The sequence below is a fragment of the Lampetra planeri genome, chromosome 16, assembly GCF_965212315.1.
Source record: "Lampetra planeri chromosome 16, kcLamPlan1.2.h2, whole genome shotgun sequence".
NCBI lineage: Eukaryota > Metazoa > Chordata > Hyperoartia > Petromyzontiformes > Petromyzontidae > Lampetra > Lampetra planeri.
Genome location: NC_136122.1, coordinates 11,116,893 through 11,140,556, shown reverse-complemented (window position 1 = coordinate 11,140,556; position 23,664 = coordinate 11,116,893). Strand labels below are relative to the sequence as shown.

The following is a 23,664-nucleotide window of genomic DNA, read 5'->3' as shown; positions in this document are numbered from 1 at the left end:
TTAACTTGTATTATCCCATTGCACAGTGGCGAGATGTTAACTACCTTGCCTGGTATTCAGGAGGTTGTGTTTCGACCCTGACGCTTATATATTTGGAGTTTGCATGTTCTCCCTGTGGCCATGTGGATTTTTCTCCGGGTGTTCCGCTTTTCTCCTCCACATTTAGAATCAACATGCAATTAAGAGTATTTGGCCGCGATACATTTCCACGTGATGAGCCACTTTTTATTGAGCTATCATTTGTGATAGCCAGGTCACTTCTAAAAAAGAGCTACAAAACTCAGTGGGCCTTACCTGGCAAAATAAAAATAGTTTATCGTTTACTTTAATTTGAACCAACCGTTTCCCATCACGGAAGACCCCCCGCGACCCTAAGCGCCTGCCTCTGCACGCAGGACCTTGAGTCGCTGCGTCACGAGAGCGGCGTTCTGCGGGTGCAGTCGGAGACGAGCGATGAGCGCGTCGCCGAGCTTGTGCACGAGCTGCAGGCCGCCGAGCTGGCCGCGGCGCAGGCCACGCACGAGGCCCGGCAGCAGGGGGAGCAGTCCCGCGCCCTCCGGGGGGCCCTCGCTTCCCTGCAGGCCGAACGCGACCAGCTGGAGACCGGAGCCGGCTCGGGAAGCCGTGGGACGCCAGGGGGCGACGAGGAGCTGCCGTCGCTGAGGACGGAACTGGCACGGATGCGGGAGGACTTGGCGAAGGTGACGGCTTTTAAACGCTTTTGAAGCCCACATTTAGGCCTGAGCTCTGCTCTCCGTCGGGCTGTCCGTTTGTAACAAGCTGGAACGGAACATCCCCCATCGGCTCAGGGCTGTAGACGGGAGATGAATGATGTCCTCCTAACTCATTTTACAAGGAATAGCTAATACGCATAGATGGTTATGGCTGTGACTGTGTATATGCTTATGATGTTATGAATAGGCCAGAAAGCAAAAATTTGGCACAAATATACAGTGAGTCTGTGCTTGTACATGTATGTTGAACTTCTTTCGCACCGTACATAGCCAACCATGTGCACGTACAGCCATTTTGTCAACCCACTGCTGGATTCTGACCTCAAGCCCTGTGTGGCTTGTGAGGGTTTTGTTACCTCAGGGCTGATCTTTACATGTATGTGATGATGGGATTCATAGATGTGGGCGAAAAGAAGTACATCACAACTTTGGATATTATAGCCAGTACAAACTGGGTTTCACGCATAGGGTAGGGTCACCTAAGAGTTCTACATTGCTTTAACTCTTGTGCCAAACACTCATTCATATACGGTCCCCATCAGTGAAGTCGCTCTTTTCCCATGGCGTGTGACACCCAAGCTGACTGACAGTGGCAGAAGCCCACCCCCTACCAGTTCCTAGTAGCGTTGTGCAATCGTTGTTTGTGAATGGTTGCCCCCGCAGGCGCTTGATGACAATGAGGGCCTTGCCGGCGAGCTTGCCGCCCTCCGGTCCGACGAGTCCGTCCTCCACCTGGAGTCGCGCGTCGACGAGCTCACGGAGCAGCTGGCGCGGCGCGACGCCGAGATCGCGCGTCTGCCGGCTGCGTCGTCCTCGCGCACCGGTGCCCCGGGAGGGACGGCGCGGGAGGAGGAGGAGGCAGAAGCGGTGCGGGCAGTGGCGTTGCGCACGGAGGCTCACGCGCCGCCGAGGGAGCCACGCAGGATGGAGGAGAGGAGACTGGGGGCGGCGGCGGAGACGGCGGTGCCGGCTACGGAGCAGAGCCAGGCCGAGGTGCAGAGCTTGCGGAGCTCGCTGGCCGCACTGCAGGACGACCGCGACCGACTGGTACGGTGAACGAGCTTGAAATGTGCACGTACAGCCCTTTTATCAATCCGTTGCTGGATGAGTGCAGGCGAGCATACACGTGGCAGCATAAATTTCGATTTCAAGCTTTCGTGACTGCAGGGATTCATCTTCTTGGTTCTTTTGGTAAAGTCATGTAGAAGGGAAATAATAAAATAATAAAAATTAAACAGAATAAAATAAAATTCTCACGTTTCGGCCACAACGCAAGCAGCCGTCCTCAGGTGAAGAACAGGGCTGTCGGAAAGACAGCCTTGTTCTGTTCATTATTTTATTATTTCCCTTCTACGTGACTTTACCGAAAGAACCAAGAAGACATGGTAGCATAACAATGAAAGTATAACAATGGATTTAACAATGGATTTTGTGGCGCCACCCCCACTGTTGCCCATCAAGTAGTCCTGCAGCCCTCTAAACACCCTGTGTATTGTGGATGGTGGTTACTCATCCAAGTGCAACCCTGCTTCACTCCTAAGCTCGGATGAGTTCGGGCAAATTCCTGATGATTTGTTTCTATACCGCTATAAACGGTATAGATTTATACCACTAGCTTTTACTCCTAACCCAATGACAAAAAAATGTTTGGACAACACTAATCATAACTGTTGACAATTCATGCAACCGAGGAAGGAACAAATGATTCATATTCTACTTTTAACACTGGCAAGCCTTCGCTAACAAATCCACTCCTGCTGCTCTCATCCCTTTGCCACTGGGTGCTCTGTCCCCCGGCTCCCTGTCGGCGTTTGACCCCAGCTGTGGGAGCTGCGTGGGCTGCGTGAGCAGTACGTGCGCATCGGTGAGGAGAGTGGCGACATCCCCCACCTAAGGGCCGAGATGCACGACCTTAAGCAGCAGGCGATGGCGCAGCAGGCACTGCAGGGCGCACACCGAGAGGAAGTGTCCATCCTGCAGGTGCAGGTGTCACATATGCGGTGAGCCACCGGGCACGAGCCCGGGGAAAGTTTGGGCAAAGGGGCGCCATGGTGGCGAAATGTTAACTACCTCTGCAGGAGGTTGCCGATTCAAGCCCGACACTTGACGCCTGTGTACACGAAGTTTGCATGTTCCCCCCGTGTTTGCGTGAAATTTTCTCTGGGTCCTCCGTTTTTTTCCCCTCCACATTTAGAAAGATGCGTTCAGAGTATTTGGTTGAAATTAATTTCCACGTGGTGATAAGCCACTTCGTTGCATAATCATTTGTGGCCAGGTATCTTCTGAAAAAGATATATGTAGCTCAGTGGTATTTAGCTTTGTTTGTGTTGTACGAGGGTTCTCAACGCTTTATGGCTTCCTTGTTGGATTCGTGAGTCCGATTTTTCCCCCACTTCTGGTCTTCATAAGGCACAAAATCGGGTCAGTGGCATAGCTACCGAGTTTGCAGGCAGTGCTAATGCACCAGAGGCTACGGGGCCGTTGGTGGCCAGGAACCGGGCAATGAAGAAGAGGTGGGGGGGGAGGGAAGTTAGACAGAGGGCCCGAGTTAATGCCTTGCACCAGGGCTCATGCCGACTACGCTTTGCTACGACTGGATTGGATGGCTGTTGTATTAAGACAATACTGTGGGGGTGGGCAACACAAATCTAGAACTAAAGATATATTGTGGAGAGTTTCTAATAAGCCTATAATGATAGTTCATTAAAATCAATTATCACGCTTACGATATGAGCAATCGCATGCGTAGGAATGGTATATGATTTTGGCAAATTGTATGCAAATTGTATGCAAACATTGCATTCATTCTAATGGAAAAATGTGGAAAAAATTAGACATTACAAACGATCATGAAAATTTATCAGATTTTTCTGAAGAACGGCGCTGTGTCCGAATGCAAAGATATTTCCTAAGCTCAACGTGTCCGTTATTTCAGGTCCGACAACGAAGCATTGCTGGCGGAAAAGCAGGCGATGAAGGAGCAATTTTTGGCAACACTTGGAGACAGAGACTCGCGCATCGCCGAGCTGCAGAGGTTTTGCCAAGAGCTGAGGTCTCAAAGTGGCGGATTGGACCAGCATCTCACCACGGGAAAGGTGTTGCCCTGACAACCAAATCATGCTTGTGGATCCAATGGGAGCCTCATTATTAGTTAACATCTCAATTATACAGTGTGTGCGTTATATCAACAATTTAACCTTGTTTTTGTTTATTTCTATGTACCGATAGTTTACAACTTTTGTGTTCATCTTAAAATGTACTTTAATTAGTACTTTACTGTTAATATAAAATGCAATACCTAGTGTAACTTTTAATATACAATATAGATAGCAATTACAGATAGTCTCAACTGGCTTGATAAAGCACATTACATTTTTTATCGATTTTCATAAATCAAATACATGTGAATTTTTTTATATGAACTTTGAAGTCAAATATATTTTACACTTTTCATCGTATGTACTATAGTCTGCCTATAGCCACACCACCCAAATGACGATAGATCTCGTCACATTTCGGAAGCTAAGCAGGCCTGAGCCTGGAGAGTACTTTGAAGGATGACTACTGTGCACACCAGGTTGTTATAGACTGGGCCAGGCTGCGTGGTGGGCAGCAGGGGGCAATGCAGAAAAATCCATTATCATACTGTACTTCTATGATCCCACGTCTATGCTTCCGACATTACAACCCACACCGGTGAAACATTGTAGAATAACATCCATGACCTGCAAATCGTGGGGAAGCCCTCATCCAACAGTAGATTTGTTGTCATGGCCATAATTAACTTTTTTTTCCAGCGCATTCTTTCGTCTTGAAGGTAGAGAGTTGCGCACGCGGTAGCAGTGGAGCTCACCTGCCGCTCGCTTGGTCTCGCCCCTCCCTACAGGCGGCTGACGGAGGAGACGGCTCCACCCCAGCGGAGGTCCTGCGGCTGCAGTCGGAGCTGCAGCGGTGTCTGCAGGAGCTGCACCAGAAGGAGCTGCGCTTGCAGCAGCTCAACAACAAAGTGCGTGCTTCCGCAAGCCGGGTCTCCGTGCACGCGCGACATATTATCAGGACTTTCCCCTGCTGATGCGCAGAATTTAAGTCGGGTATTTGTGGAAGCCCTGGTTAATTGCTGCAACTGCCAGTTCAGGCCGCTGAAGCGGCGACTGATAGCTAGCTATTCTGGAAACAGCGGGGTGCAGTAAGTCCCACGCAAGCCCTTTTGACATTGGCACAAATTTCCGAATTACTTTTGGCTGTTTAATCCACCAGAGCTATGAAACTATATAAAGCCATGGGTGAAGCGGATTCTGGCATACAGTTAAAAGGAGAAGGCATTTGGTTTATTTCTTCGTAAACGAGAGTTAAGTCTGCGATGCCGCACCAGGGGCTGAGACGCATCGCAAGTTGGGCCACATTGCTAATGAAGACAAATGCAAATTCTCGCCAAAAATAGGAAAAAAATAAACATTGATCAAGGTTTTGTGAATGTAGGTGGCCTCTTGGCATAGGGATTGGAGCACTAATCTGCCGCTCGTGATTATGATGAACTGGGTTTCGCAAGTGTAGCCAGCTGTGGGTGCACACAAGTAGAGTATAGCAATTAATTTTGCTGCACTGCCCTATGCTGCCCCCATTCTCCAAATTCACTTCTGGATGAGGGTTTCCAGACATTGTGTGGACTTTGGGGTTTATTTGAACGTACTTCACAATGCTGCTTCGTGCTGATTGATGAAGACAAGCAGTATGATTGGTGGCAAGATGTTAATTCCCTCGCCTGTTTTCCAGGTCGTGGGAATCGATCCTGATCCTGATGCCTGTATATTTGGAGTATGCAAGTTCTCCCCGTGGTCGTGTTAATTTTACTGCGGGTCCTCCAGTTTTTCCCTCCACATTTTAGAAACATGCCTTTAAAGAGTATTTGGCTGCATTACATTTCTATGCAAGCCACTTCGTTGAGCTATAATTTGTGGCCAGGACGCTTCTGTAAAAAGGCGATATAGCCGAGTCGGCTTTACCTGGTTAAATAAAAAATAATCTAGTTTTTGCTTTTCTGACTGAGGAACCCACACAATCGTGATAAAACAATGGATTTTACTGCATTGCCCAACGCTACCCCCCCCCCCACCGTCCGAGTTAAATCCTCGCCAATTCTCACTGCAGCTGCTGGTGGCGGTGGAGGAGCGCAACGTCCTGGCCGGGCAGCTCAAGTCGCGGTCGCTGTCACTGCGCGACGCTCAGCAGCGGCTCAGCGAAGTGCAGGGTCGCTACCGCGGCCTGGAGAGCGAGTGCCAAGCCCTGCGCCACTCGCTGCATCACAGCGACAACGTGAGGCTTCCCAGTACCCCGTTTATTTTTGTTTTGTGTCCATAGCCACTTTTTTCGTAGCAAAGTCTCCGTGTGTGTGTGAAAGCCACTGGTTGCCTTTCAACTGTTCTACGCAAGAAAATCTGGAACTGAAAGAATTATAAAACTTCTCCATTGTCATTGTTCACATTGGACGAGGTCCAGAGGACATAATGGCTAATGCTGTTTGTGTGTGCCATATTTCTCTATCACTTTTGAAATCGTTTATATTAAGTTCGCTTGCTTGCTTGCTTGCTTACGACCGTGCAAATCTTTCGGTCGTTTTTTAACCCACTTCCCGTGATCCAATCGAGCTGACATTTTGCACACAGACTTGTTGTGCGAGACAATTAATGTTCGTGAAAATTTTTTTCAAAAATGTTACACTTTTTAGGCAAAAATGTTTTATTTTACATTTATTCAAATAGAACTCATTCATGGCTTTGGCTGAACATCACAGTGTAGGAGCCCAGAGCGTAACCCCTCCACAGGCCGTGGCGGAGTAGCGCAGTTGGTAGCGCCCTCGCTTCGCATGCCAAAGGTCGCGGGATCGATCCCCGCGTCCTCCACAGGCGAATATATTTTTAGATCCTTTATATTAAGTTCTCTTGCTTGCTTAGGACCGTGCAAATCTTTCGCTCGTTTTTTAACCTACTTCCCGTGATCCAATCGAGCTGACATTTTCCACACAGACTCGTTGTGTGTGACAATTAATTTTCGTGAAAAATAATTTCCAAAATTTTACACTGTTTAGGGAAAACAAATTAAATATTTAATTACCAATTGCTTAATACTGGCAGACAATCATCTGACCCATAGGTGGCAGCCATCTCAAGCCAGAGGACGAGAGGACTCTAACCGCCACGCATATAAAGGATTTAGAGTGAAAAACTTTGTTTTTATGGGTTTACTTGGTTCTTTTTCACTTAGATGCCACGTGACATGCAACCCATGATATGAGGACCAACCCATGATATGAGGACCAAACCATGTGGTCACAATCTTCGCAGCTTTGTTGTTGTCCATGAACACCTTTCGTGTGTCTGCGTCCTCTTGTCTTGTTACTAGCCTGGGGCTCACTTATCTGCCTGATGAGTTCTCATCATTTACAGAAGATGTTGGATTTGGTTTATGACGGTTGTATTAATACTGGATTATAATATTAAAATATAGTGGGATAATGTCAGTAAACAGTGGTCCTTCACTGTGTATCAACATCCATTTTCTTAAAAGATTCCATACAATATATTGTTCATAAGGCAGGATGAAGACAAATTTAGTGATTTATTTTTACATTATATTTGTGCTTGTACATTGCGGCCAGCACAGTCTTTAAATTATTTATGGGGAACAGATCATTGCGTTATTTTTACAAAACAAATCAACTGTGCAGGCCAACTTGGCAACTCTGCAGAGCAACTAATGGAACTTATTGAGAATTCTACCTGCAAGAATTCTCAATACGTCACCTTGAATTCCAGACTGGCAAAGCCGACAGAGCTAATGCCCTCAATGCTCTGAACCCTGCTTGGAGTCTGTGCTGACGGTGATTGCGCGTACGCAGGGCAAGGAAGGAGGGGAGGAGGAGGTCCCACCGGGAGCGCCGCAGGAGCGAGCGAGCGCTCGTCTCGAGGTCGACCCAGCGGAGGTGGCGGAGCTCCAGCGCCGGTGAGCGCGACGGCGCCGGTTTACACACCACTCTTGGTCACGCGCTGGCGCCCAGCGGGCGCCCGTACCCTAATGGCATCGTTTATTCACCGCTCCCTGAAAAGATTCAATGATTTGTTGTCATTTAAGAGGTCTTCACTTCGATTTGAAGTATAAATTGTGTTTCGTGTCTTGCTGGCAGTTGTGTGTTTTTTATATATTTATCTCATTTTGTTCTCTGTCATGTACTCATTGAGCCTAAATACAATGTCAGCATCTAGTTTGAATGTCATTTGCATCGTCGCTAAATCATTTTTCATGACCATTAGCTTTGACACAAAGTGATGCGGTGACAAGGGGTGACAAGCATTATTTTAAAGTGTGCACTTATATGTATGCTAAATTTAGGACCCTACTTTCCATGCTGTTCACACGAGTCTGGGCATTTATTCTTCTTTGCGACTCCAGACTGACCGAGACGGAACAGCTCCACGATACGTCGCATCAAGAGCGCTCTCGATTGGAGGAGACCCTGAATGAGGAGCGTGAGAGGCGTGTGGCAGCGGAGGAAGCCCTGGTTGAGCTGGAGGAGAAGATGAACCGGTACGAGTGACGTTCGGTGAATGCCCCACTTCATTTCCTTGGTTGTCTCCGACCAAATAACCCAGAATGCACCAGCTCAGATTTTAGAAGCTAAGCAGATTCGAGCCTGCTTAGCATCCACGATGCCTCTGCCAAATGGGGAAGGTCTTTCACTCAATCTCGCTCCACTCTATTCTTTATTTCCCTCTATGTGGGGGGACCCCATTACTTGAAGTTGTCAAGCGGTATTTTTATTTGAGCAGTAACAATCGTCGCCTTCCGTGTGTGCCTCTTCGTTTTGTTTTGCGTGCTTCGTTTTTCCAGGCTGGAGGCCGCTCCCAGGCCTGCAGTGGCCGCACCTGCTCTCCACGAGCACAGCATCATCATGGATTCGGACGACGAGAGGGAAGCTCTCATCATCAACCCCCGAGAGCATCACATTGTGCGCAAGGTAGCGTTAAACACCGCACTGTAACATAACTTTTAAACAGCATGCACATGTGACACGCGCGTACATGCATAACACACACATAAGCTCTCATTTTTATTTTAATTGCCACTCTCTAAGTCATGTGGGGATGTGTTTACCAATCATCAGGGACTTGTATATTCGAATGAAAAATATTGAGCCACAAGGTCTGGAATTTGGGAAGCCCTAAATAGTATATTAATGTTTTCAGACAAGAATGCCAACTGCCTTAAATATTAGCCACCTATATATATCATACAATTCTTTACTGAAGACGAGCCATTGGTCAGAATATTAGCCTCTCGTTTATACGCATGTTATATGCAAACTTTATGGTGAAGGCGGTGAGTTTATTTGATTTGTTTCTGTACCACTGACAATGCAGTCGCTTATTTATTTTGGAACTAAATGTTCTCGTTCGGTCATTCAGTGTACTTTAGCCAAAGTGGAAATTGAACACCGAACTTCATTCCTCGGTTTTCCCTGATTCCATTGATGGAAAGGTTATCACCAATGACAGCCCTGTGTATTTACACAACACAGATGAAAAGTAAATACATTTGGGTGACCATTCACTTGAGCTGGTTCAAACACGATGCGAATTTAACATATTCACATAATTCATCTGAAAATATTATTGTCGTGCTATTCTTAAGTAAAAAAATATATACCTTTCGACAATAAAACATAACTGCGTGCCAACATCCACTCCCGCTGTGAGATCACTGCACGTTTTACCACTCCCATGAAAGAAACTCAAGATTACCATTTTGTGGATTATTTTCCCAAGACTTTTCGTTTCCCAGGCAAAAAAACAGCAAATGGTTATGACTCGCCTCCCACGCGTTTCCATGATCTGTCACGAACCATTTTCACGATGTATTTCAAGTGTTTGTTCTCTTTTTTTATCAAATAATTTTCGACCTCATATGTATCATCTATTTCAAAAGTGACTAGTTTTTTTCCCCCATTTCATGTTCAAGATACATCAGAATCAAAATCTATATTTATCTTTATTTATCCTGGAGAAATACATTGTGTTGGGGCACAGTCATGCCCTTGGCACGTAACGGAAGCCTGTTTCGTCTTTCGTCTTGGCAGATGTGAGATAGCTGGCAGAGTGGCACTTGAAACATTAAGCGTGCATTTCCCCCCCCCCCCCCGTCTCAGCAGATGCACAGCAATGACTTGTGTACTGTGACTTTGTGTCGCATCACGCACCACGCCGTGTTTCATCTTGGCAGATGCGTGGCAACGGCTTGTGCACCGTGGCTTTGTGCCACGTAACATACGATCGCGTGTTTCGTCTCCGCAGATGCGCGGCGGAGGATGGTGGTGCCGTCGTTGGCTGGGAGGCCGTGCCGCATATTGCTCGCGGCTGCTCCGCTCACGGCCCCTGGCGCGTGTCGCGCTCCTCTGCTACCTGCTCGTGCTGCACGCCGCCGTGCTCATGTGTTACTTCGGCCTCCTGTGAGCAGTGGGCCGTTTTCCCCGCAGGCCCCGCTGCCAGCCTGCAATGACTGCCTACCAGAACGCGACAGCCCGGGTTTGGATTACAGGCAGTCGTTTCACAATGGGCGTGAATTAGGCAGGGTACGATTCAGTCGATGAAAACTGTATTTATAACATTGAGTCCCTTGACTCACCCAAGAGTTGCTTTGGTTTTGGTTGGGAAGATTGGCCAATCTTTTTGTATTGCTGTGTATAATGGATAATAGCACTAAAGTGTTGTAGATTTAATCACGAAAAGGAAGTTAGGATAGGTGGGACACTTTCGTAGGAGAGCATGTTACTGAGACAGGTGTTTGCGGTACACCAAGGGGAAAACGTAAAGCCACAGGGTGAGGTGCGGTAGGAACAGACCTCAAAGGTCAGGTGTCGACTTTGCAACAGGATCCTGCCAAAGGAAGCATTGGCGAGTGTGGTGGCATCAACGGCTTTGGCCATGATGACCTCTTCACCTTGACATAACGAAAGTGAGAGGCCACAAACACTGCCGTCATGTTTTGTCAGAGACCTGAATAAAGCTCTCAATGCAAAGTGAAATAAGAATGTACCAAAATGAGCTACAGCAGAGCATGTCATTGTCAGACTAATATTCTGCATTCATTGGAAAGGTATCTGTTTCATCCTGACTGGCAAATGCATGAGGTAGTATTAATTTAATATTACCGAACATTTCCATAATATAATTATATTATATGCTATGGCAACAATTAATACTAAAATTGTGGTATTTGCTTCTGCCCTATCAAGAGATGCATCCATGTAACATTTTGGTGAATCAAGTCTGAATTGTCTATGTTAATAGCAGTCCTCTTAAGATAAAAAATAAGTCCACTCTGAAACCCAGAGGACACTTAGATCACAAATAAAATATGAGTACTGTACATCATATGGTAATGTTACGGGCAGTTACATCTTGTTAGTATTTTTATTTTATACTCTTGCAACCAGTTTTGAAAGATCATTGTGGGTGGGGAAAGTAAAACACTTAGTTTTGACAAACAGGACGAATGAGTGTGCTCTGTTAAAAAAAAACTTTGGTTGTTTGTGCTGACACCCATAGCTGTCAACCCATACGCTTTACCTGTATTCTTGTACAGGGAAACCGAGTTTTCAGGTCCATACGGCGTACAGCCGTATCAATCCGGGCAAAAAAAACGTCTGTGTTTCTCCCTTGTGATGGGACTTTGTAGGATGAACGTTGAGATTTATAAGGGCACGGGGTGCCTAATAAGGTCTGAAATGGTCTAATAAGGTGGGGCGCTGATAAGGGGTTGACAGGTATGCACCACCACAAGTCCAGTTGTAAAATGTTTTTCCCGGTTTATGACAGGTGTAGATATTTGTGGACCTTTGTGGGAGTTGCATCATGTGATAGAGTAGATGTACAGTCCTCCCAGCGAATTGCAAGGCTTTACCCTGCTAGAGTTTATCAAATGGTGTGTAAAAAAAAGTGCGGTTTTAAATGGGGCAAGTCTTAACGTCGCTGTATAAAGGAGGTTGAAACAATTGAAAACCTGAAGTGCAATTCTCTTGGAGTATTTGTTTATATCTTTAGTTTATTATTTAAAATGCTATCAGATTTGACACTGATTATCTTTTGGTGCAGGTGGATTTAAAATGCCCTGTTATCTCACTACAATTATATAGCTGTTACAGTGTGGGTTATTTTTTTCTCCTTATGCCCTTTCAAACACAATAAAGCTGCTTTATAATGGGACAATGGCCGTGTTTTTCATTACTGCAACCATACTCTTAATAGCGCGTGGCAGGCGTATAACTTTGCATCAATTCAAATAAATTAGCCGTCGCAATAAATACATTGTCCTATAAGAATCGATTATTTGCAATGCAAAATGTGTGCAATTTACAAGATGTCGCTAGAAGACATGGGTTATGACCCAGTAGTCGAGGCTGACGATGGAGTGGGAAAACATTCCCGAGGACCTTCACCATGGAGACGAAACGTTGAAATCGGATCTTGTACAGACCCGTGATGGATTGTTGCCATTGAAAAGCTGAGATGGCAATGATTGTGGGAAGGCATTTAGCCTGCATTAGATAAATAAATCATGGCTGATTATGATATGCAAACTATTTGCTCACATTTCAGAATTGGACAAACGAAACTGTACAAATGATAATTCATTGACTCGCTAAAATGTGGAATCTTTGTATGCGTGTGGAAATTTTTACAAACGAAAACCTTCTGCAGTGACATGCAAATACTTCAACATGAAGCATGTTAACTATTTTACTGTATGCGCCAAATTAAGTGGCTGTAACTACCTTAGATGCATTTCAACCTCGCCATGCATTCTCCAAATCTCTGCGAATTAAAAGCGAAAAGGATATTACGAAAAATTGGCTGCCCATTGAGGTTTGAATTCGTAAAATGAGCCACCCAGACGAATTTGTTTAACTTACAGCGGCACAATTTTGTTCAAATGTGGTAATCTGCAGTAATTGAGGCACTTGAAAACATACATAAATGAAGTACGTACCACCAGCAAGTTCAGTTTTTTTATTTTTTCAGTTATTCCCTCAGAACTAAATTAACAAGTACACATCCTTATTTCTGATTTTAATCAAAGCAATTACATTCGCGAACTCAGAAGTGTACTGGAAATATTTATTTTACATAAACGAATCATGTAAAATTCAGTACCCTTTGTAATTACTGTCCAGCATAATCCTTAAATTTTTTACATTAAACTTGTCACAAATTTGGATGTTACATGTTTTATCTCCCCTCCCCATCCCGTTAAATAAAATTACGATAACTGCTTTAATAAAGATGAAGATTGTTATGTTTACAAAAATACAGTACATTCAAAATAACAACCATATGAAAATACAGCACCTTAAAAAAGCTGGACATCTTTCGAAATACGACAGTGATGATGCAAGGCGTACGTTTCACTCCCAGTGGAGTGCTCTGACATTGCAAGCAAGGCCTCCATGTTATGTTAACGTCTATGTCCTTGAAGCAATGCTCCACAAGGTATGCCCCACGTCCAAAACGTAGATCAGTATTTAACTCCTAAAGTTTACTGAGCAAGCACATTCAATAGTTTTCCTTCATAGCACTGGGGTCAAATTGCATGATCTATTGGGGTGTTTCCGATTCCGGTCCTTGCAACCCCACCACAATCCACCTTCACATGCTTGCCAGTCGTCTCCATTCAAGAACAAGTCGATATGAACTCCACGTGGTTGATAATTGGTGGTACCAATCGTTGATAACACCAACCATCAGGTGAATGTCAATCATCAGATCTATTTCACTTGCCCTCTACATTACATGGGGTGCACACACAAGACCTCTCGCTTAATTTGAATAGTATGGGACAAGCATGGTCTTGGTTTAATCAGCATTCTCAACAATGTGGTGGAACATGTTTCTTTACCATCATGCGCATGCAACGTGTAATTATTTTTTTATTGAACGAAGATTGGTAAACATGCAAAGGTGGCCGTGGTTGGTTGGGAAGACCGACGTTTCGAAAAAAACCCAACCTTAAAAGCACTCTCGAAGCAATACTCGAGGTAGTTTTAATCATCACGAGTAATTTTGTTAGATTAGCTGATGAGTTTGAGAAAGTGGGATATTGCCGCTGTAAATAATGACAACGGATCCCTTGAACAACGAGTTCCTGCGTTCCTTACCAGTTGGCTGCTGTGATTGAGGCCACATCAATTCTGTTGCACACCAGAAGTGGTGTGAAAAGACTTCGGTTATTAACATTAAGATACATATTCAGGAGCGGAGGTGGGAGATAGTGGTGGTGCAGTAGTTAGCACGTCGTGCTAAGAATCGAACAACCCGATGTCAATTCCTGGCCACGGTTAACATCCTTGGTGAATGATATCCGAACTGGTTCCTGGCCATCCTCCAATCCGCAGTGACCAGTGTGGGGAAGTATTATCCAACAACCGTCATGACTTACATGACACGTAGTGGCTTGGCAAATAGCTGTAACTTATAATAAGTATTATTTCACTGCTTGTACGCATGAGTAGACCACAGAACCCTGCAGCCAAACGGATCGTGCAAACAATTTTACTCGGTTAAGGCGAGTAGCGACACACGTACGTACCCTCGCATATGTAAACCATGCAAATGCAATTGCAAGTGCATGTCCAGCACAGTGTCATTTCATTCATGTCAGTGTGAAGTGCAAAGCCATGCTTCGTCTGTAGTACACAAACAGGCTGAGCAAGTCCGATGCACATTTGCAAAGCTGACCCTCACCGAAAGGTATGTGGGCGTGACGAATGCATGCACGCTTACAAGGTGTGTGGATTAACTCTTAAGAAACTACTGTTAGCATGCAAAGGGTGGCTAAATGGCAATCAATGAAGGCTCTTTGGGCATTTCCAAAGCAGAATCATGAAAATGTACTCATGCCATGGTTCAATTGATACATATACTGCATTATTCCAAACCTGATTGCATACACATTTTTCCACATTCTTTTTAATATGCGAAGCCACAGAAGAAATCTTCACTGCAAAGTTATGTACGGCTTATGCAAAACGTTTATAGCGGTATAAAACATTACATGTTAAAAGTATACTTCAAACTTATACTGTATGACAGAATGTTGAATGTGTACTGATGGTTTTCATGTGCTTATACTGCATTTGTAAGTGTGCTTTTCATTAAATAACCCATAAGTAAACTGCACTGTGTGATTCTGCATTAAATAACCGTGTTTACTTTCACGATGGTAAACATTTCGGATTTGTTTAAACACTACACTAGCATTTTTTATTACAGCATCGGCCTTAAGTAATACGAGTTTACAAATGGATCTCCGTCGTAAAAACACTACGGCGGCTCTAGCCTTCTGTGTGTTTGGTTAAACATCTCTCTCAGTGTCAACTTGGCTCAGCACCCCGTGCATTTTCTAAAGATCATCCCCCACAAATCTACGCATTCGACACATGCATGTACACCCTTATAGGTCCGCCTGCTGTGCCTGCTGCTCCTGCTGCAGGGCTTCGAGGCGGTGAAACAGGGCGGCGCTGAACGCCTGCCGGTACGCTGGGCTCACCGTGTCGAGCAGGGAGTAGATTGTCTCGTGGGGCTGCCCATCAAAGCTGTCGTCCACCAGGTCAAAGGCGTGAGACACGATCTGGTGGCACCGAGGGGTAACCCGGGGAGAAATGGGGAATGTCAGTACAGGTAGTCCCCGACTTACGATGGTCCGACTTACGATATTTCGATCTTACGATGGCGATAGCGATATGACAAAATTGTAAAATATTTAACATTTCGCGCGGCAGGCAAACGCAGCAGCGTACGAGGTACGATACTGTACGTTGGGACGCTGCCGGGATGTACTGTACGCATATAGTTTATACAGTACGGTACTGTAAATTGCTCTGTTTTGCTAAATTATCATCATTCTTTAAGACTCCTGGGTAGGCTAGGCCATTTTCGACTTACGATATTTTAGACTTACGATGGGGTCGTCGTAACGCATCTCCATTGTAAGTCGGGGACTACCTGTACATTCGTGGGCAGCAAGAGAACTCGAAAAACAGCACACACCCTGTTGTGTTTTGCTCGTGCTGTGACCCACCTGCACTTATTTAGAACTCTTTGTCAAGCCACTGGTGGATGAAGGCCTACCTCTGCCATGCGGATCATAGAGATTAACGGACCACTGTTCTCCACTCTGGTCAGTCTAGAATTGGTGCAGAGGAGATGTAGGAGTATAGAAGTTCAGTACAAAAGAATTAGCAGCACTGTCCTATAACCTCGTACCACTACCTCGCAGCATGTCCTGCATGGTGGCTCCCATTGATGCATTATCTCGGCTCAAACCTGCTTAGCTTCTAAGATATGACAGTATCAGCCGTGTTAATGGGGATTTGTTCAAAAGGCAATATAGACTCTCATCTGGTCATAATTAAGGATATGTATACCACATATCCACTCACATATCCAAACCAGCGCCAGGCCCTCACTGCCTATTTTTCATACCGAGCTGGTATGATACACTGACCTAAGAAGACATCTTAATCTGGCTCTCGGCCAATCAGTCTGACACGCAGGGTTAGGGTTATAGCACTTTTTTTATTCCCATGAAGAAGCCTGGCTTCTGCAGTGGAATAACAACTTGACTCCGCTTGACCTGCACCAGGCTGACTCAGCACTGCCCGGGCATAACTCTTGGTTGTACGGTGGAAAGAAACATGAATTAAAGTATTAGGGGAGTGCAGGCAGACCTTGAGGCCCATGTCCGACAGCTCCACACAGTAGCGTTGCCCCTCCTTGGTCTCTACGTTGATGTAGGCGAGGTACTCGGAACTGGGCAGCGTTCGTGACAGCGCCATGGCGCGCACAGCGAACACCACATCGTTGATGATGGCGTCGGCCTCTGCGCGCATGTCCTTGCACTCTGTCTCCCAGTCGTCTCCCTCCATCGCTGATGCACAGCCGCAGTCTTGTCCGACTTCTTTCCTGCTAAGACAAGAGCAGGGGTGTGCAGCATTAGCATGGGTGAGTGGTTCAGGTGCAGTGAGTAGTACCTGGTGTGGTGGGTGACAGAGGTGTGGACTCGAGTCATGTGACTTGGACTCGAGTCAGACTCGAGTCATGAATTTGATGACTTGCGACTCGACTTGGACTTGCATAACAATGACTTTGTCCCACCTCTGGTGGGTGAACATTGGCACCAGGGGAGACAGAAGCGGCTGGGCACGATTAAGATGAAGAGTCCATTAAAATCAGCCGTTTATTTTTCATGCGGGAACTGGACTTAAATGTATACAACTAAACACAGCAAACATTGCAGTGTTAACACAACAATGCAGTGGCGTACAGCCACACCAACTCCGATGGTGCTGTGTTTGTCTTGGTAGGTGCTCTCACAGCACTTTCCTCCCCTAGAGCAAGAGTGGAGAACCTTGTCCTTATCGAGGGCTGAATAGGACCTGGAAATACTATACTAAAACACATCAAACACACGCCTCAGTCACTTATGTCATTGGATGAGATCCGCTGAAGGACGGACGTGGCTAAGATTATAAACAGTATTGCCAGGTGTAAAATATTCCTCTCCAATTCCCGATTAGTACGGCTCAGATCGTTCCAGTGAGAAATATCGTTTCTTGGCCTGTTTTGCATTTCTAGGCCACAGACAATGTGAAATAAAGACGTATTCGGACCAAGGGCTGTGGGGTTCCTTTACCCCTGCCCCGGAGTCGACAAGGGTACAGTATATAGGGGATCGTTGTGGTAGTTTTTCAAATGTATAGATAAGTGCCGATGCGTTCGTGGGAGTGTAGCGGAGGCGCCTTGCCCTACCAATTTGGCGACCTGAGTTCCATCTCCAGCCGCAGTCAACACCAGTGGAAAGTGACATCTAAACCGAGCCTGAGTAATCTCATCAACTTGCTTGCCAGCGTGAAGCGTGGTTAAACAACCCACATCGCCCAAAGGTGTGGAGGGACCTTCGCCCAACAGTGGTAGAAGCATTGGCGCAGTGTATAATGCCAGTGTACAATAATGTGAGAATCCACATCTTTTGCACGTGTGGGCCAATGGTGGGCTAAGGGTGATTTATAAAATTAACAATCTGACCCGGTCCTGGGAGTCCCAGGACCGGCTCATACTTCACCACCCGGCATTGACCAGCGTGGTGAAGTATGGTCGACCAGCGTGGTGAAGTATGGTCAAACACCGTGGCGAGGCCTTCCTCCAGCAGTCAGCTGACGTTTTACGTTGGAACCGAATTGGGGTCATTTGGAGAAGTAATTTTACGTCGCAGGATGTAATAACTGGATGGAGACGTGCGAGATGGAGACGACTTGGGGGGGGGGGGGGGGGGGCTTCATCCAGCAGTGGATTGACCATGGCTGATGATGACAATATAACAAAGACAAAGATCCCCCGTATAGCCTTAACAGACTGTGACATGCTGTTAGCGATCATCTATGAACGTGGGCACGGGCAACACGAGGGGGTGGATGGCCAGTACCACGCTCGGCCGCCTTTGTCTCCCCAGTGGCGATGTTTACACACCGCACCAGGTACTCATTTGAGGCTGAGTCGACCTAGGGGAGGAGGCCCAGGACCGTTTCAGATAATCACCACCGTGAATCGAACTCGGGTGGCCGGGTTCGTAGCGCAGCGCCGCTGACCGTATAGAAGTCTGTCTACATACATGCACTGGATACACGTGTACATCTAATAAGGTGTACACGATAACACACACAGTGCTCCACACATGGGTAACAGAAATACCGTATCGATACGTCTCCCCATCTTCACAAACCAGCATTGACCAGCGCGGTGAAGTATGGTCAAAACGGCTCCACCCCTCCCCAACGACCCACACCGGCATGCGAACCCTCCACACACATCCCCCCCCCACCCTATCCAGCAGTGAATTCACAAACAATCTGCACATTGCACGGGACCCTGCAGTTGTAAACAAGGCGGCGTTTTTGGAATACCAATACAGTGCTGTACAGTGCATGACAACACTGACGGCGCACGCAGGAGATCGCACTAATCCGTCTACAACGGTAACAGCGTGTTGATAATGTGAATAATATACGATAATAACATAACTGATCATAATAATAATGTTGATAATCGCGATCGATATTCTCACCGCGTCTCCCCTCACCCTCGTGCCGCGGCTCAAGATGTCACGGCCCGCGACTCACTGCGCATGCGCGGCTCTAATCACCCCCCACCCCACAACCCCCACCCACAACCCCCAACCGCACCCACAACCCCCACCCCCACCTCACCACCCCCAAAACCCCCACCCGCACCCCAACAACAACCGCCATTCGCCACTAAGTGGCGGTGACGTCACCACGACGCTTGTGCCAGGCCATGTGCACCCTGAGGCCACGTGAAGTGTCGAACGCCCGCTGGCAGGAGGTCACGGGGCAGACCCAGCAGGTGCCACGGGTCGACTGACCGAGATGACCGAGATGACTGGCTGATGCACCACCTGTGCCCCCTACTGTGCCAACTTGCTGTGCTTTAGCCACCCGGCGCTCCGCTCGTTGTTGTGAGCGTCGCTCCTCCGCCCTCCGTTGTTGTTGGAGGGCGACTGCCTCCAACTGCCCAGTAGCGTCCTTCACGAGCCTCCTCCACTGAGGCCGATCTTGACACCGCTGGTACCAGTCATCGGCAAGTCCACTCAGCTCCACGTCCTCCTGTACCACATCACTCCATCTCTTCTCTAGCCCGTGCCGCGCCCGTTTAGCCCCCTCGATCCGGCCGAACAAAAGCTGTTTAGGCATGCGGTGGCTGGGCATGCGGGCTACATGACCCAGCCAACGCAGCCTTGCCTGCCGGAGGAGCTCACTGATGGGACTTTGCCCAGATCTTTCAAGGACTTGTGAGCTCCTCACACAATCCAGCCTGGTTAAACCCAGGATGGATCGTAGGCAGGCCAGCCTAAATGTTTCCAACCGGCGAAGATGCTCCACTAGGGGGGTCCACGTTTCGCAAGCGTAGAGAAGGGAGGGAATGACCGTGGCCGAGAAGACCTGAAGCTTCGTGCGGAGCGACAGACCAGGTAGCTTCCACACAGCGTTACGCAACCGATGAAAAGATATTGCCGCTCGACTGATTCGGAGTGAGACCTCTGCTGATAAACTGGAGCCGGTCATAAGCACACTGCCCAGGTATGGGAAACTCTCCACTCTCTCCACAACTGCCCCATCACCGATTGGGAGTTGTGGGGGTGGAGTGCCCGATGGTACAAAATACCCAGGCAGGTGCTTAGTTTTGGTGGGGCTGATGGTAAGGCCCCACCTCTTGGTGGCACACTCCAGTCTCAGCAGCAGCGTCTCCAACTCCTCTTCTGAATGAGCAGCTATTACCAAATCATCGGCATACATAACGTGGTTGACCAATAGGGAGCCATCCCTTGATCGCACCCGGGCGTCGATCAGCCTCCCATTATATCTGTACCAAATGGTAATTCCCCCGGTACAGCTTTTGAAGGCTTCACGAACTACGCAGTCGAAATAGATGTTAAATAATGTGGGAGCCAGAGGACATCCCTGTCGCACCCCAAGGTGTACAGGGAAAGGCTCCGACTCCCGGCCACGTAGTTTTACCCGGGCCCGCTCACCATCATGAAGGTCCTTAATGATCGTGAGCAGAGGGTCAGGGACTCCGAAAGCACGAAGAACAACCCAGAGCCCAGTCCTACTGATGGTATCATAGGCCTTGACCAGGTCAATAAAGCAGAGATGTAGGTCTTTTTGGAATTCCCTACACCTCTGCTGTAGCAGACGGACAGAAAATATGGCATCTGTGCAGGACCGCCCTTTCCTGAAACCGCATTGGGGCTCCGCAAGCCTCTCCTCAGCGTGCCTAGCAAGGCGATGTTGAATAATCCTTGCCAGGACCTTACCCGGCACACTGAGGAGTGAGATGCCCCTGTAGTTGTTACAGTCGGTACGGTCCCCCTTCTTAAAGAGGGGGACCACCAGGGCATCCTTCCAGTCCTGCGGAACCCGTCCAGTGGTCCAGACTGTTGTTATGATGTCATATAGGGCAGTCTGTGCACAAACGCCACCCTCCCTCAGCATTTCGCTTGGGAGATCATCTCTGCCCGGTGCCTTCCCTGGTCTCAGACTCCGGATCGCCCTCAGTACTTCCTCAACAGCTGGCACCTCAGCCAGCCACTCACAGGGGGTGACCTCTTCCAATATTTGAGGCACCGCAGCCTCAGCAGGGTTATCCCCACTTTGTGCCATGATGTTTTCCTGGCTGAGAGATTTTCCCTCCCCCAGGACCTCGCAGAAATGCTCAGCAAATCTGCAAACCTGTTCCTGGGGGTCGGAGATTGGATCACCGTTTTTTCCTCTAATGATGGTAATAGGTGTGGCGCTGCAGGTTACTTTTTGATGGAATTAAATAGTGATTTGTGATCGCGGGCCACTGAGGCAGACTCCATCTCCTCAGCAACCCGCGACCACCACCCATCCTTACAGCGCCTTACGGCTCTCCGAACCTCCGAGCGAAGGCTGCGGTAAACCTCCTCATTCTCCGACGTGGGATGCTGTAGGCGATGAGAGTGGGCCTGTCGCTTTTTCTCAATTAACCTGAACACCTCCTCTGTCAGCCAGGGTTTCTGGGGAGGTCTGGACCGCGTACCCAAAGCAGCCATTGCAGCTGCATGAGTCACAGTCTTAAACCTCGCCCATTTACCCTCGACATCAGGTGGAGTGGGGGACGATGCCAACCCCAGCTGCAAGCAATGATGAAATTCTCGCTTGCAACTTTCATCAGCTAGCTGAGACCAGGCCACTTTTGGTTGGAATGGGGTCCTGGGTGTACACCCACCACCGGAGTGGAAGAATGGCAGGCGCATCTTACAGATGACTAGTCGATGGTCAGAGGTCAGATCAGCTCCACGGTAGGTCCTGGTGTCAAGGACATGGGCTCGCATCCGCTGGTCCGTCACTATGTAGTCCAGCAGATGTTCTTGCTTGGACCCGGCATGTATCCATGATGTTGTGTGGATGCGCCGATGCCGGAAGAGCGTGTTGGTAATTACAAGCCCATGGGCTGCACAAAAATCTAGCAGCCTTCTACCGTTATTATTGAGCTGATCTGGCCCATGCCTTCCAATCACTCCAGACCAGGTGCCAGCATCATGACCAACTCGGGCATTGAAGTCACCCAACAAGATGACTCTGTCCCGAGTGGCCACTTTAGCCAGCACCTGTGACAGGAGGTCATAGAAAGCGTCTGACTCATCGGCTTTGCCTGCATCCCTCCACGGATGTTCGTCTTCGGTGGGGGCATAAGTAACCACGACCACCACTCCTCGCCTCTGGTTGATGGGAAGGCGAGCCCAAAGTATCCTGGGGCTTACAGCTTCCCACACCTCACCGCCACGCTCCCACGCCCCCTTCATTCTTTTGTTCAGAAGAAGAGCCACACCCTGTTGTTTGGCATTCTCCTGCCCCGAGTAGAGGACTGTCCACCCCTCATGGTGGCAGGAGCCAGAACCGGTCCACCGGACCTCCTGAATGCCACAGAGATCCAGGCGGTACCGGTCCAGCTCCCGACAGAGGAGTGGCAGCCTCTCCTCCGCAGTGAGTGTTCGAACATTCCACGTGGCCATCCGCAATGGTTTTTCGTTGTTTCTGGAGGAGCCCCGAGGGTGAAAATTCAATCTCCTGGCTCCGCCAAATGGGGTTTGGCCAGGAGACGTCATAAAAGCCTGACCCCCCGGGGCCTCCGGCACAAGCTTATTAATTACAGGTTTATGTTTAATTCGTAGTTTAGTGGTGGTTAATTGAAGGTGGAGGGGTAACCAGCCCCTCGCACCCGTCCAGAGCCCCCGTTTAGCCACTGTGGTGGTCACAGACGCCATGAGGGGAGAGGCCAATGGGCATTGGCCCTCCCCCCACAGCACTGCCCACGACAGTGTTGCCCGTCCGGCACCGCGAGGAGGTAGGAGGTTGTTTTGCCGCACCCCACCACCCCTACCACCCCCACCTCACCACCCCTACCACCACCACCCCTACCACCCCTACCACCCCCACCTCACCACCCCTACCACCCCCACCTCACCACCCCTACCACCCCCACCTCACCACCCCTACCACCCCCACCTCACCACCCCTACAACCCCCACCCGCACCCACAATCCCTACCACCCCCACCTCACCACCCCTACAACCCCCACCTCACCACCCCTACAACCCCCACCTCACCACCCCCACAACCCCCACCCGCACCCCACAATCCCTACCACCCCCACCTCACCACCCCTACAACCCCCACCTCACCACCCCTACAACCCCCACCTCACCACCCCCACAACCCACACCCGCACCCACAATCCCTACCACCCCCACCTCACCACCCCTACCACCCCCACCCGCACCCCACAATCCCTACCACCCCCACCTCCCCCGCAATTCAATGATATTTTAATTGTCTATTTTCACTTTTGCTGGCAATAAAACAGTTTAGATTGTCATACCGTGTCAACCCGCACGGTTCATACCCCGTGGTCTTGTGCAGGGAAACTGAGTTTTCAGGTCCATACGGCGTACAGCCGTTTCAACACGGGCAGCAACATTGTTTCGTATTGTCTACTTGTGTTTCTCCCTTGTGATAGAACTTTGTAGGATGAACGTTGAGAATTATAAGGGCACGGAGTTGACCAATAAGGTAGGCACTGATCAGGGGTTGACAGGTATGGATTTTTTAAACGCCAAATAGAGAACTTACTTTTTCACGAAAGCATAGGGGCCGTCCATAAATGACGTCACGCACATAGGGGGTGGGGGGGTCAGACATTTGTGACGATGTGTGACGAGGGGGGGGGGGTGAGAAATGTGACGTAACATCAAAATGCGCAACTTTAAATAAATATAGACAAC

General features: G+C 48.3%; 2 protein-coding genes across 7 annotated transcripts in view; one reads left to right on the top strand and one right to left on the bottom strand.

Annotated features, from left to right (window-relative positions):
* The window catches only part of GOLGB1 (golgin B1), a 52,579-nt gene extending 40,587 nt beyond the window's left edge, over positions 1-11,992 (top strand). The window contains exons 18-27 of the mRNA XM_078601570.1: positions 396-701; positions 1,398-1,781; positions 2,556-2,734; positions 3,670-3,829; positions 4,621-4,740; positions 5,883-6,047; positions 7,630-7,733; positions 8,181-8,315; positions 8,619-8,745; positions 10,079-11,992. Of these exons, the coding sequence (XP_078457696.1) occupies positions 396-701; positions 1,398-1,781; positions 2,556-2,734; positions 3,670-3,829; positions 4,621-4,740; positions 5,883-6,047; positions 7,630-7,733; positions 8,181-8,315; positions 8,619-8,745; positions 10,079-10,237 (1,839 nt within the window). The 3' untranslated portion in view covers positions 10,238-11,992. The remainder of the gene's footprint in view (positions 1-395; positions 702-1,397; positions 1,782-2,555; positions 2,735-3,669; positions 3,830-4,620; positions 4,741-5,882; positions 6,048-7,629; positions 7,734-8,180; positions 8,316-8,618; positions 8,746-10,078) is intronic.
* Positions 11,993-12,779: 787 nt separating this feature from the next.
* On the bottom strand, positions 12,780-18,967 carry GSKIP (GSK3B interacting protein). 6 transcript variants are annotated; one of them, XM_078601575.1, is made up of 4 exons: positions 18,903-18,967; positions 16,510-16,744; positions 15,330-15,410; positions 12,780-14,303 (listed from the first exon to the last, which is right to left on the bottom strand). In XM_078601575.1, the coding sequence occupies exons 2-4, from the start codon at positions 16,705-16,707 to the stop codon at positions 14,265-14,267; spliced, it is 318 nt and encodes a 105-aa protein (XP_078457701.1). In that variant the 5' UTR covers positions 16,708-16,744; positions 18,903-18,967; the 3' UTR covers positions 12,780-14,264. The 6 variants fall into 6 exon arrangements, with proteins under 6 accessions (XP_078457701.1, XP_078457703.1, XP_078457697.1 ...); XM_078601577.1 differs by having other exon boundaries at positions 18,918-18,958; XM_078601571.1 differs by having other exon boundaries at positions 12,780-15,410.
* Between the last annotated feature and the right edge of the window lie 4,697 nt (positions 18,968-23,664).